General features: G+C 20.9%; 4 protein-coding genes across 4 annotated transcripts; 1 reads left to right on the forward strand and 3 right to left on the reverse strand.

Annotated features, from left to right (window-relative positions):
- Window positions 1-1803: 1803 nt before the first annotated feature.
- On the reverse strand, window positions 1804-2889 carry PY17X_1301600 (PIR protein; the record flags this gene model as incomplete). Its single annotated transcript, XM_022956965.1, has 3 exons — window positions 1804-1890; window positions 1994-2770; window positions 2875-2889. 3 exons carry the CDS (start codon window positions 2887-2889, stop codon window positions 1804-1806), a joined length of 879 nt encoding a protein of 292 aa, XP_022813460.1.
- A 2754-nt stretch (window positions 2890-5643) lies between these two features.
- Window positions 5644-6733, reverse strand: PY17X_1301700 (PIR protein; the record flags this gene model as incomplete). Its single annotated transcript, XM_022956968.1, has 3 exons — window positions 5644-5730; window positions 5820-6587; window positions 6719-6733. 3 exons carry the CDS (start codon window positions 6731-6733, stop codon window positions 5644-5646), a joined length of 870 nt encoding a protein of 289 aa, XP_022813461.1.
- A 3504-nt stretch (window positions 6734-10237) lies between these two features.
- PY17X_1301800 (fam-a protein) lies at window positions 10238-11527 on the forward strand (the record flags this gene model as incomplete). The annotated part of the gene is made up of 5 exons (XM_724887.2): window positions 10238-10389; window positions 10529-10775; window positions 10872-10941; window positions 11063-11172; window positions 11264-11527. The coding sequence occupies 5 exons, from the start codon at window positions 10238-10240 to the stop codon at window positions 11525-11527; spliced, it is 843 nt and encodes a 280-aa protein (XP_729980.2).
- A 1223-nt stretch (window positions 11528-12750) lies between these two features.
- Window positions 12751-14919, reverse strand: PY17X_1301900 (PIR protein; the record flags this gene model as incomplete). Its single annotated transcript, XM_022956969.1, has 3 exons — window positions 12751-12858; window positions 12953-14755; window positions 14902-14919. The coding sequence occupies 3 exons, from the start codon at window positions 14917-14919 to the stop codon at window positions 12751-12753; spliced, it is 1929 nt and encodes a 642-aa protein (XP_022813462.1).
- Between the last annotated feature and the right edge of the window lie 1270 nt (window positions 14920-16189).

Here is a 16189-nt window from a genome sequence, read left to right on the forward strand (position 1 = left end):
CTTGTTTCTAATACTATATACCATGTTTTATTAAAATTATAGTATTTTCAAATTAAGTTGCATTGTTTCCTTTCTATGCAATTATATAAATTTATATTGTTTTTAATGAACGTATATAAATTCAAAATTCATTTTAATGTGCTCAATAACTTTATTTTTATTCCTACATATTATAATTTATAAGTATTCCTTATTGGGTAATTTTATAATATATTTTACGTGCATTCCCCTCTATTAAAATAACAATTAACACTGAGCTTACACTTATTATGTTATTTATAATCATAAATAAGGCTTTGGATGTAAATAGTTTTTAAAATAATAATTAATATATATTAAATGTTAACGCATAAATAACTATGATACAAATTTTAAAGTATAATAGAAAACTATGCGTAATTATATTGGTATATTTCCCTTTGATAGGAGAGAGATAAGATATATTTACTCTTTTAATATATAAATTTATATAAATATTCGCTAATTTTTCTATATTGTTCATTTTTATCTTATATATTTTATTGTTATAGTTATCAATGTATACGCATTCAAATAACTTGTTAAAAATTCTATATTTTATTAGTTCTATGGTAAAATAATGATAATATAATACGCATTAATATGGAATAATAAAAAGAAATTTAACATGAATTGAGTCTTTAACATTTTCTTTATTTATCCAGTTTTTTAGAATATAAAACTACAAATCCCCAATTGGATCATTAACAAATATATAATGTATTATTATGTCTTTTCGACAAAATTAATATTTAATTATATGAAGGCTCACAATAAAACAACATTTCAATATTAGTTATTACTATAATATTTTACTATTTTGCATATAATAATAACGTTAATTTTATATATCAAGTTGTTATAAGTATTATAACAAGCTATGATATGAAATTTTATTAATATACTTTTTATTTTTTAACAATTTTAAAATATAATTTATTTATACCTCAAAAATATAAAGCTTAAAAATTAATAGTGATTAATCTAATATTATACCTTTATGGTAAATAAATTAAAATATACATAACTATTTCTATTATTTGAATTTAAAACTTTAGCATAAAATAAAACTATATATAATCAGAAATTAAAAGGATAGTATGCATATATCTATAATTTAATTTTTTATTAATATCCATATTTTTATTGATTATTAAAAATGTTAGATGCATAAAATGCTTTTTATAGATAACGTTGTATTATCGATTCTCGATCGATATTTTATGAATATCTATTATTACAGTTCGGTTGTTAAAATACAATTTAAATAAAAATAATGACACAAATAATAAGTTTTACTAAATAAATGTGTTCACCAAACAAAGGAATACATTGTATATTATGATATGCATAATTTAATATAGCCCCTGATTAACAAGGCTTATATAATAGGAAATTATGACATAACATAATATGAATTCATATATAATCAATATCTATATTAATATTTGCAATATAAATATTTTATTTTAATCATTTAAATCTATATTAATACGCAATTGTATATATTATACTTTATGGAAAAACTGTTATGTGGCTTTTTTCATATTAATTGCAGTATCCCTTTTGGTTGCATATTTGGACTTTTTATTTCATCTTGCGATTAAACATACGGAATGAAACATATATTTAATTAGTGTTCAAATTATAAAAAATTAAATATATAATACTTAGCCTACCCCATAACATAAAACTATATAAAAATTACTCCTCAATAGACAGCTTCTTAAAATATATTAATCATTATTACTATTCCTGAAATAGGCACTCTCTTTGAATCACATATTAACGATTCATTCTCTTCTTTATATTTTTTATTTTTTCTCTTAAATATTGTTTTTTAGCTCGTTTCCGAAATCCAAATAACGAATACTAATATAAAATGTTAAGAAACATACGTTTTTTTTGTTAACGTTTACATATATATAATGAAAATATTATTTAAATATTATATTTATTAGTTCCTTATTATTACCTTATAAGAAATTCCTAAAAAAAATGCTATTGCACCAAATATCGATAAAACTGCAAATAATCTGTTTCCTATCGACGAACTTGATGATGTATCTTCAGATGTTAGTGCAGAAATATGTGTTGTTATATCTGGAAGTGTAATACTGTTACATTTAGTTTTTAATTTATCATAATCAGTTGATAAAGTAGACAATATTTGATTATATGAACTGTCATCAGTATGATTAGAATCTCTTTTAAGTTCTTGATATTTTTTAACAAATTTATTCGCATTATCTGACAATGTTTCGCTATTTTTACTCGTTACAATATCACCATACATACTACATAATAATTTAAATGCATCATAAAATTTAGACAAATTTTTAATATTAATATTCAACAAATCATTTTTTTTTTTTAAGATTTCCTCAAGATCTGTATATGTATAGGCAGCACTTGTAAAATTATTATATTTGCCACTATTAATTACATGTTTATTATAAAAATCGTTTATTGTGGTGGAATCATTTTCGGAGTTTTGCTTTAATTTGTAACTAAACCATGAAATCATATATAGAAAAAATGGATTAGTATTATCTCCATAACCTTTATCTCGGTATATAGTAACATATTGTTCAAGTAACCACAAAAATCCAATCGTAATTTTTTCGAGTTCAGTATTGCAATTTGCATTAGGGCAGTAATTTTTGAAATTCTTATTTCCATAAAAATCGAGTATTGTAGGCTTATCCGAGTTATCAGGTAAATACTGCATCAAAGAACCAAATTTTCCACACTAAAAAAACATTTAAAAAAAATTTATAAAAATATGTATTATGAAAATGCTATTAAAATGAAACTTAAGTTTATAGGAAATATAATATCAAAAAGTGTATATACTAGATCATCATCCATTATGATGGAATATAATTTATAATTTCTAGATTAAGGGGTATCATATTATATATATACTAAAATAGGTAATGCAATTATTTAACCCTATATACAGCAATTATCTGTAGATAAAAATATTTTTATTATTATTAATTTCAATTTAAAATTAATATGGAATAATAATATAATATTATTACTAAAAGAATATTATATTTTTGTTTATGTTAGTTAGATCAATTGCCTTATTTTGGGGGGTGTTTAATACATGTATTATCATATGTATAAATAATACAATTTTGCATAAGTTATTGTAAAAATTAATATACTTTTATAATGAATTTAAAGTATGTTTGAACATAGGAAAGGAATATATTTATATCTTCTGTTTTAATGATTTCAATTCTAAAACTTAAATACTTTATAAATCTAAAAAATACAAAATCCTATTATTACTATATTCCTTAAAAGAATATAAATAGTTATTTTTTAAAATATATTAAATTTTTATATAGTTTTTCTTATAATATATAATATAGTTTTTTTTTAAATTATAACATTTACAAAATATGTTGCATTGTTCCTTTTTTTGATTGAATATACATAATTTTAATATTATTTTTATTTAATGTAGATAATTAATAATTTATTTTAATGAATCAATAACTTTATTTTTATTCCTATATAATTCAATTTATAAATATATCTTATTAGATAATTTTATAATATATTTTGCACATATTCCCCACGGTTTAAAACGACAATTAGCACTGACCCCGTATTTATAAGCTTAAATAAGTCTTTAAATGTATATTGTTTTTAAAATAATACTTAGTAAATATTAAAATATAAATAAGTATTGATGCAAATTTAAAGTATAATAGAAAACTATGGTAATTATATTGGTATATTCACATTTTAGATAGGAGAGATAAGGGAATTATACTTTTTTAAGACAAGGATGTAGTTATATAAAATTTACCTACTTTGCATAGTTTAATTATACCTTATATTTTCTACCATTAAACCTTTAAATTAATGTATACATTAAAAATGGCTTAGAATTGTTACATTTCTAAATATATAGTTTGCTTTTAGATTTTAATAAATAATATTATGCTACATTTTTTATAATAAACTATATTTGTTCTATGATGAAAACCAATATTTTTAAGAAGACTACAAAATTATTAATATTATTTTGCTTGGTACAGTTAATCTAATGTTATCGCATTAAGCATACTTAAATAAATGCTATAATATTTCATATGATCTTTTATACGTACAATTTTAATCTGATCATATCTTTAATAATATATATCAACGTATTTGAATCAAATAAAGATAATATTTTTTTTCGTATTTAATACTTTATCTATTGTTATTACTATTATTATTGTTACTGCTATATCACTGTATAGTACAACGAAATAATTAATATGCTTAATAAAAATACTTTAAATCGGTGTATGATATTTCCTCGTTTCATAGTTTTTAAATTATTTTAGTACATATATTATTTAGCAATAACAATATATTTGTGAATTTGTATATATGTAATAACCTAATAAATATATTATTAGTTCAAATTAAATTAATTATTACATACCATTATACTTTGCATTAATATATAATTGTATATATTTCACAAATTTAACATATTTCAGTTTTAGTCATTTATACAATATTATATATTAGAACAATAACGTTATTCAATCTATCATATTATTTATAGTTATCAAAACAAACTATAATATTAAATTTTATTAATATACTTATATTTTATTTTTTAACCATTTTAAAATATAATTTATTCATGCCTCAAAATTATAAAATTTATAAATTAATAATGATTAATCTATTATTGTATCTTTATAGCAAATAAATTAAAGCGTGTAAAATAACTTTTATTATTACTAATTAATTTTAATACAAATACAAAGGAATCGCAAAAAAGGAATAGTACACGATTAAAAATTAATAAAATATTGTATATATAGTGCGATTTTTATTTTGTTATTAAAAATGTTAGATGCATAAAATGCCTTTTATAGATAACGTTGTATTGTCGATTCTCAACCGATATTTATGAATCTATAATTTATGAATACCTATTATATATTGGTAATATGTTTAATTAACAATAAAAATATACGCATTAACCTAAAGGTATGTTATAATGTAGACAATTGTTCCAAATGAATCTAATTATAATTTATACTATGATATATAATATTATTATACTGTTTGGTTATCAAACTGCGATTTAAATTAAAACAAATGATACAAATAATAAGTTTTACTAAATAAAATGTTTTATCAAATAAAGAAACATATTGTATTATGCATAATTCGATGTAACCACATATTAACAAATTTTATATAAAGAAATTATGATATAGCAAATATCTATATTAATATATGCAATATAGACATTTTTTTTAATCATATAAAATCAGCATGAACACTCAATTATATGTATTATAACTTATGAATAAATGTTATGTGACCCTTTTCATATTAATGGCAGTACACCTTTTTTGGTTACATATTTAGACATAATCCCGAGATTAAACATATAGGGATAGTACATATATTTAATTAGTGTTCAAATTACAAAAAATTAAATACAATATAATACTTAGCCCTAACCCCAATATGGGTTCCACAACATAAAAATTATGATCAAAAATTATATATTTCCAAATAGACAGATTCTTAACATATATCAACCATTATTACTATTCCTGATATAATCACTACTCTTCGAATCATATATTAATAATTCATTTTCTTTATTATTTTTTTAATTTTTTTTCTTAAATATTGTTTTTGAAATTTTTGCCGAAATCCAAATAACGAATACTAATATAAAAATTAAAAAAAATTATAATTTATTTATATTTACAAATTATTCAGTGATGTATATATTTTTTAAATTCCTTATTATTTACCTTATAAGCAATTCTCAAACAAATTGCTGTTACAACAAATATAAATGGAATTAGTATGCTCCTTATTACTGATCTTTGTGAATATGTTGGAAGAGATGGGTAATTGATAGATTGACGAGATTTACATATATTTTTTAAATTATTATAATCATTTGATAGTGTAGACAATATTTGATTATATGAACTGCCTTTAGTAATATTATGTTTTTCATTAAAATCAAAATATTTTTCATTAAGATAATCATATTTTTTAACAAATTCTTGAGCTTTTCCTAAATAATCTTTGCAATTTAAAACGTTTGCATAAATTTCAGTACTCATGTCACATAATAACATAAATGAATCATAAAATTTAGATATAATGCTCATATCCATACTTAAAAGGTAATTATTTTTATCTATAATATCCTTATAATTCTTATAAGCTTCAACTCCAATTATAGGTTTAGTATAATCCGTATTACCCTCTATATACGTTTTATAAAAATCATTTAATGTGTTGATTCCGTCATGTGACTTTAGGTTTAACATATAACTTAACCATATCATGATGTATTCAACCACCTTGATATTTTTTGTATATTCTTTAAACAAATAAGAATTCCCAAACAAATGTTTAAACAAAAATAAGCATCCGGCATTAATTTTATCGAGATCAGTATCATATTTTAAATTTGTAAAAAAATCGGCATATCCTTCTTTCAAGTAATACTTTCCATCAATCAATTTATCGGGAAACAAACTCCTTACAATATGGAACTTACCACACTAAAAAAACATTTAAAAACATGATTATAAATGAGTATTATTGAAATTTTTATTAAAGTTTAATGATATTTATATATAATACAATATCAAAAAATGTAAAGGAAAATATTATTATTAAAAAATGCATATACCACATCGCCATTCATTATAATGGAATTTTATTTTTGATTTGTAAATTGAATAGAATAATGCTGTTTGATATACACTCCTCCCAATATGTGACGCAAATACATTAACACTATATATAACAACTTCCTGTAGTTAAATACATTATAATTTTTTAATGATTAAATTAATATAGAATAATATAATAATATTATCAATAAAGAAACGTTTTATTCCTTTTTATGATAATTAGCTAAATTACCTTAAATAGAGGGTTGCTTAATACATTTTTGATTAAATATATATATGATGCATTTTATACAAGAAATGCATTCTTAATAACATTTTGTATAACTATATTATAAAAATGAATATAATTTTATAATGAATTTAAAAAAGATATACTTATACATGTGCTTTAATATAGAACATAAACAACATCCTGAAATTTAAATACTTCACAAATACAAAAAGTTAAAAAAGTTATTATTATTATAATCCTTAAAGTATATAAATAATTATTTAATAAGATATACTTAATATTTATATACTTGCTTCTTATAATATATAATACAATCTTTTCTAAAATTATAACATTTACAAAATAGGTTGCATTGTTCCAATTTATATGCAAATTATACAAATCGATATTGTTTTTATTTAATATAGAGAAAAAATAAAAAAAATTAATGCGTTAAATAGCCTTTTTTTACTCGTATATACTTCAATTTATGTGTATACAATATTGGGAAATTTATATTTTATTTTACGCATAATTTCCATTCTTTAAAACAATTAGCACTGTACCCGTGTTTATTAATCTATTTATAAGCTTAAATAAGTTTTTATATGTAGATTGTTTTTAAAATAATACTTAGTAAATATATAATACATAAATAAGTATTAATGAAAATTTTAAAGTATAATAGAAAACTATGCATAATTAAGTTGTTATATTGCCCTTTAAGAGGAAAGGGATAAGATATATTTTCATTTGTAATATATAAAGTAAGTTGAATATTCGTTAAATGTTCTCATTGTTCATTTTTATCACATATATTTTATTGTCATAGCTATCAATGTATACACATTCAAATAATTTGTTAAAAATTATATATTTATTAATTCTATTGTAAATAATGATAATATAATATGCGTTAATATGGAATCATAAAATGGAATTTAACATTAATTGACTCTTTAACTCATTCTCCAATGGTTCAAATTTTTATAAAACTACATATCCCAAATTGGACCTTTAACAAATATATAAAAATTATACCTTTATAATGTATTGTTATGTGCCTTTACGATAAAATTAATATTTAATTATATAAAGTTTACACAATAAAACAATATTTCAATATTAATTATTGGTAAAATAATTTACTATTTTATGTGTATAAGGCATATAATAATAACGCATTATATCTATCATATCATTTATAATTAATAGAACAAAATATGATATGAAAATTTATTAATATACTATATTTAATTTTTTAAATCTTTTAAAATATAATTTATTTATACCTTAAAATATAAAATTTTTAAATTAATAGTGATTAATCTATTATTATACCTTTGTGATAAATAAATTAAAGCGTATAAACAAACTTCTATTAATACTAATTTGAATACAAATGTAAAATACAAAAAGAGAATAGCAACTAAAATTAAAACTTCAAAATATGTTAGAAGCATAACAATAATTTATAGACTATGCTACATTGTCAAATCTCGATCGATATCTTATGACTATATATTATATATTGTTGATATGTTTAATTAATCTCAAAACACACATTTGATATACTTAATTAATCTCAAAACACACATTTGATATGTTTAATTAATCTTAAAACACACATTTGATATGTTTAATTAATCTTAAAACACACATTTGATATGTTTAATTAATCTTAAAACACACATTTGCTATGTTTAATTAATCTTAAAACACAAATGTTGATATGTTTAATTAATCTTAAAACACACATTTGCTATGTTTAATTAATCTTAAAACACAAATGTTGATATGAATATATATTGTAATGTATATGAATATTCAAAATGAATCGAATTATAATTATATTCTGATATATAAAATTAGTATACTGTTCGGTTATAAAAATAAGATTTGAATAAAAATAAATATGATACAAATCGTAAGTTTTACTAAATAAAATTTTCATCAAATAAAGAAACATATTGCGTTATGCATAATTCGATGTAACCACATATTAACAAATTTTATATAATAGGAATTATGACATAGCATAATATGAATTCATATATAACCAATATTTATATTAATATATGCAATATTATATTTTATGAAAAAATGTTATGTGACCCATTTCATATTAATGGCAATACCTTTTTTGGTTGCATATTTAGACTTCATCTCGAGATCAAACATACTGGATGGTACATATATTTAATTATTGTTCAAATTATTCAAAATTAAATACAATATAACCCGAACCATAATTCAAAACACAGATTCAGTGAACGAACTATAATCCATAGACAAAACTCTGACCCATAAAAATTAACACCTTGGCATTAAGAATATTATAATTAAAAAAAAAATTAATTATATATATTTCATGAATTTACAACTTTATGTTTCATTATTTTATTTCATATTTTATTTCACGTTTTATTTCATATTTTATTTCACGTTTTATTTCATATTTTATTTCATATTTTATTTCATATTTTACTTCATATTTTACTTCATATTTTATTTGTATTTTTTCTAATTTAATATATACTTTGTTTTATCATTAAAAGGAAAATTATAATTTGTATTCATTTATAAAAAGGCGGGATGTCAACATTATTACCAATAAATAATTTTAATAAAATTAAAAATTTTGCTAGAAAATTGTTATTTAGTAAAATTTGTATTAAAAGTGATACAAAATCAAAAATGTGTAATTATCATAATATAATTATTATGAAGTAAAAAATATTGTTATTATAGTAGTATTAGTAATATAGAGAATTAACTGCATTCCTCAGATTAAATTAATTATTTTAATATAATATTTATATTACTATGGTTTTTTATTTATTAGTGTAAGCAATATGTGATTACATACGTAATGAGATGTTTTGTAATTTTAAATTGAGTTTAATCAATTATAAAAATATAAAACTTGTGTGTTCATAATGCTATATATTAAAAATATCATTTATATAATATAATTAAAATTATTCGTTTTTAAATATTATAATATAAGGAAATTATGGAACATAACATTTTTGATATTCATTATTTATGAAAGATTCTGTTATTGATGTTGTTTTGTGGTTGAATTATTCAAATAAAAAATATATTAAACTTATGAATTTAATAAAAGTATCCAAATTTGTTGTTTAAATAATAATTTGTATTTTTTAAAATAAATATTTGTTTTTTATACTTGATTGGAAAAATGATTAGCTTCAATTTTAATTATACTTGTACAGATTTCCGAGTTGTTAATTTTTAATTAAAAAAATACTAATATATATTTTGTTTGTAAAGTTCAAAAATGAATAAGTTTTATATTAAAATTTTTTTTTTTCTTTTAAGCATCTCACTATATTTGAATAATAAAACCATTGCAACTGAGCTTCCAAAAAAAAATACAAAACCCAAATCAAGAAAATTTACAATATTCAAATCAAAAAAATGTTATCATGCGTAAGAAAATACTACAATATATATAATATACTATATATTACATATTCCATTATGAAAATATTAAATGTATGTCTTTGCAACAATGTTATAAATACAATAACTTTATTTTTGTACACATTAAAAATATGTTCATTTTTAGTAATGACAATACAGAAGAAATATATGAAAAAAACAAGCACTTATTATATACCGATACCAAAGAAACTATAAGTGCGTGCAAATTTATGAAAACTGCTTTAAAACAATTAGAGTATCATGCTACAAATAAAGATGGTTATAGATTAATTGGTACCAATTCTGCTTATCATATACTTTCTTATAAAAAAAAACAGCAAGGTGATACAAAAATTGTAAAAGCTGAATATGTGGTTTTTGATTTGAATAAGGTATCAATTAACGAACAACATTAAAATTTATAAACCAAATTGAAATTAAAAAATGAATATAATTTATATACATATATTTCTCTTTGCTTCCATTAGTATAATAAAATAATAAACAAGTTATGGGATCCCGATAGTAGCAATTTTTTCTATGCAGGCTCGGTTAAAAGTATACAAAACATAAATAATTACCCAAATTAACATATTATTGTTACTATTTATTCTTTCCAATATCTTCAAAATCATGATATTTTAATTACATCTATGCAATTTTATAATATGTTTATTAGGAAAAATTGCCCGTGTGTACACTCCAAATTTAGTAATAATACAACAACGTTCCAGAAGATGGCTATGGTCTCGTCAGAAATATTTTTATGCCATAGCTGCAAAATTTAAAGTAAGGAAAACATTCTTTCTATTTCGTTATAAATCATAATTCTCACATTATTCACAATAATTTATGCAATATATTTTTATTAATTTTGTAGATATCAGAAAACAAAACTATATTTGTCATGGCTTCACCAAATATAAATGACCACAACAGTAAAAATACGAAATTCTTTCAAAACACAATAATAAAAAATGCAAATTTATTCAAAGTTAACATTGATTCTGAAAATGATATTAGAAATGGAAAATTAAAAAAAATGTTTGTTAACTTAAGTGGATACATTGTTGAAAAAAAAAAAGACCATATTTATGTCACCTATTTCGAATCTATAAGCGGTATACAGATTTTAATAATATAATAATTTATTTCAACAATTGTTAAAAAAAATGTTGTTTTTAATAAATGTAGATATTTATAATTTCCAAAAAATTTAAACATTTTATATAATCATCCATTTATGCTTTTTTTCTTAGAATGATGAACATGGTTCCATTTAACAAAAAAGTATTATTGGAAAAGCTTTATATTACTTGTTCCCCCATAAATAAGCATATATTTTCCAGCACCGTATATTAGAGAATTTTTGTTAATAAAATAATTTATTTCCATGCATAATAACCGCTTTAAATTACCATCATAAAATGATCTTTTGATTTAAGAATGTCTTTTTCTTTGTATATAATTTGTTTACCCCTTTTAATATTAGGATGTATCTATATGTATTAATTTTTTTAATACTACAAATATAACTGTTATAACTTATGAAGATCTTTCATATAATACTTATCATCCTTTTTTGTTTACAAATATGGACATCATCTATATGCTAAAATTTGGGGGATATCCCATATATTTAAACGATTTTTTATTTATGTATACTATCATGACATTTATTTTTATTTGTAAGTGGTATTTGATCTTAATACCATTATTGTAATGGAATTAATGAAGTGATCATAATGATTCAATACAAATGTTACATTATATGTAATAATTTTTTATATTCTGATTTAAAGCATATAATACCAATGTATTTTATGCACATATATATACACATTACAATAAACTAACTAAAACATTGTTTGCTTTAAAAAACAATTTCATATTTATTCATAGAAAAAATAAAATATAACATAAATATAAACAATATAAGGTAACAATTTATTTATTTTCATACAATTGTAACATCACGTTCGGAAATTATAGTATTAAATAAAACATAAATTTAGAATAAAAATAGACAATTTCGTTAAATAAAAATATTCATAAAATGAACATATTATGATATATACAATTCAATATAACCCAACCCTAACCCTGAACCCTTGAAATTTTGGAATATGATATGTATATACTTTTATTTTTTATAATGTATTACTATATATATTTAAATTATTTTTTCTATTATAATAACATTTAGTAAACTTTCATAGACAAATAAATATTATCAAATTATAAAAAATTAAATAAAAATATAACTCAGGACCCTGCCATATAATCTTCCTTTATATGTTTCTATATACTTAATAATATCATTTTATTATCAACTCAATTTATAATTATTCCATTGATTTTTTTCGATTAATGTATTTGCAACTTCTTTTCGGTATTATTTTCATTACACAATTTTTTAATCTTTTCCATATTTTTTTTTTTCTTCAACTTTTTTCTCCATCCAAATGGTAAATACTAACATAAAAATAGTAAAAATATATAGTTATTTGATTTTTATGCATCCACAAAATATATAGTAATATATTTTTTTTAATTTTCTTTCTATTACCTTATACATAAATGCTAAAATAACGAGTATTGCAATAATCATAACTGGATATGCAACTAATTTGTATTCTTTAAATAAATTTCCTAGAAACCCGATTTCAGATATCTCATTTTGTACATCGGCTTTAATGGCTTCTGTTTTAATTCCTAGACTAGGAATTATATTGGTCGAACCGTCTAGTGATTGAGGTTGTTCCTTAGAGGAAATATCTAAAATTTGTTCGTGATCACTATTTGTTGAGGCAAGTTTTTGTGTAGAAGATGACTCTTGTGAATGATAATTTCCTTGACCATCTGATATTTGTGTTGGGAAATCTTGTGTTTTGGTATCTTGTGTTTCTGGTTGTTCGCTATCTGATAAAGGATTAGTTTCTAGTCCATTCTCTTTACTTGGTGGTTCATCCTCTAATGGTTCGGTTTGCTGTCCTTCATTTGCTTGCATTACTTCTTTAAGATATTCCATTATATCAAAATTTTCATAATAATCTGCATAAGTATTATAAGTCTCATATAAAGGAAGCCATATATCCTCGTATAAATGTTCTTGAATATCCTTAAGTGAATTATTAACATATTCTTTGTATTCTTCAATATGCTTTTTAACTAAATCCCCATATTCTTTTAAAGCTGACAAATCAAACATATCGTGATTATCTTTTGGTGTTTGGGACATACCTGTTTTTTCTTGATTAGTTTCTGATTCTTTGCTTGAATTTATTTGACCATTTGGATTTACTTGACCATTTTGACCTTTTAGATGATCTGTACCATTTAGAGTACCTGTACCTGTTTGAGAATCTGTAACTTTTTGAGAATCTGTAACTTTTTGAGGATCTGTACCTTTTTGAGGATCTGTACCACTACTGGTAAGCTTTAAGGTTTGGGCCCCACCTTTTGGTGAATGACCTTCAGCTTTTTTCAATTTAAGCCCTTCCTGGCTTTGAGATTTAGAATCTGGACCTTTTAAATTATGACCTTTATCTTTATGGGGACTCTTTGGATTACTTTTATCCCCCCCTTGACCTTTACTATTTGATGCGGTTGGTTTTTTTTCTTCTTTATCTTGAACACTCGGGATACTATCTATATTTTTTGGTTTACAATCTGAACCACTGAAGTTAAATTTTTTAAATTTGCCCATAGAATATGAATCTTTTCCATCAGCTGTTGTAAGTTGTTTAAGGATTTTATCTAATTGATTATTACCAGTATCCTTCTGAATAGCAGAAGTTCTAAAGTCTTCATATATTTTTTTTAATTTGGCCAATAGATATTGATATGAATCACATTTAGGAAGAGTATTGTAAAGGGATATATATTTATTAAAACAATTGACCGAATTTTGAGAAAGATTCTTACTGTTGGGACCGTTTTTTTTATGATCTACAATTGTATTACATATTTCCTTAAGTAACAAATACAAGTCATGCAATTGGCTAAGATTACCATCTTTCAAACCATGTGCATTATATAAACCATTCCAATATTTAAATCGACTCATATATGTCTTTAAATGTTCGTCATAAGCCGAATTTAAAGTAATTTTATTAGCATTGTTTTTGTCTTTCTCTTTGGCTACATCAAATAATTTATGAGCTAACCACAGCATAATATGATCAGAATACTTGTTATCATTAGTGTAAACCTTCATAGATAAACCCTCGCTCAAAGCACCAATACTTTCAATCTTATTTGAGCATTTTTTATTAGTAGTACAATAATCACGGTATGTTGAGGATTTGCTAATTTTCGTATGTATGTCATTACCATTAAAAAAAGAATCAGCTTCAAGGAAAAACTCACACTGAGAAAAGGTATATTTAAATTAATAAAAGTATGTATTAATACAAAATTTATTGAATAAAATTTAATGTGATTTGTAAACAAATAAAACACAATAAAATAAAGGAAAAGGAAAGCCAGGTTTTATTTTAAAATAAAATTACTTACCATTCCTTTGTCATCCATTGTAATCGAATTTTGTTCTTAATCTGTATATTGGTATCATATTGTTTTTATATAAATATATATACTGACAAAATATATACGTAAATGAGCCTCATATATCACATTTATCGTATTAAATACATTGAAAATTTTAATAATAATTTAAAATTAATATGGAATAATAATACAATAATATTAATAAAGGAATATTATATTTACTATTATTGACATTTGCTAAATTGCCTTAAATTGGAGATATTTATTTTGGTCATATGTATAACATAATTTATGCTTAAATTTATGATTATTAATAATATCTATTATATTTTTATTATAAATTTTAAGGAATTTTATAATGAATTTAAAAATATATACTTAAACATATATTTTAATATAGAACATAAACAACCTAAAACTTAAATAATGTATAAATCAACAAATTAAGAAAGTTGTTATTAAAATCCTTAAAAATATATAAATTGTCATTTTTTAAAATATATTAAATTTTTATATACTTGTTTCTTATAATATATAATATAGTTTTTTCTAAAATTATAATATTTTCAAATTAAGTTGCATGCTCCAGTTTCTATCCAACTTACACAGTTTTAATATTATTTTTATTTAAAATAGATAAATTAAAAAATAATTTTAATGCATTAAATAAATTCATTTTTATTCCTATATATTCCAATTTAAAATTATTCTTTATTGGATAATTTTATAATATATTTTGCACATCTTTCCCTTGGTTTAAAACGACAGTTAACATTGAACCCATATTTATTAAGCTATTTATAAGTTTAAATAAGCCTTAAAATGTAAATGTTTTTTAAAATAATACTTAGTAAATATTAAATATTAATATATAAATAACTATTATGCAAATTTTAAAGTATAATAGGAAACTACGTAATTAGGTTGTTTATTGCACTTTGAGAGAAGAGAGATAAGGGAAGTATCATTTTTTAAGACAAAACTCTACCCATATAAGACTCACCTATTATACATAGTTTAATTATTCCTTATATTTTCTACCACTAAAACTTTCAATTAATGTATATATTAAAAATAACTTAGAATTATTACTTTTCTAAATATATAATTTGATTTTATAATAAACTATATTTAGTTCTATAATGGAAACTATATTTTAAGGAAACTATAGAATTATTAATATTATTTTTCGTGATAGTATTAATTCTAATATTAGCACATTAAAAAAACACTAAGCCAAAATTATAATATTTCATTTGATGTTTTTTGCATATAATTTTAATCTTATTACAAG

This window comes from Plasmodium yoelii (genome assembly GCF_900002385.2).
Source record: "Plasmodium yoelii strain 17X genome assembly, chromosome: 13".
Classification (NCBI taxonomy): Eukaryota; Apicomplexa; class Aconoidasida; order Haemosporida; family Plasmodiidae; genus Plasmodium; species Plasmodium yoelii.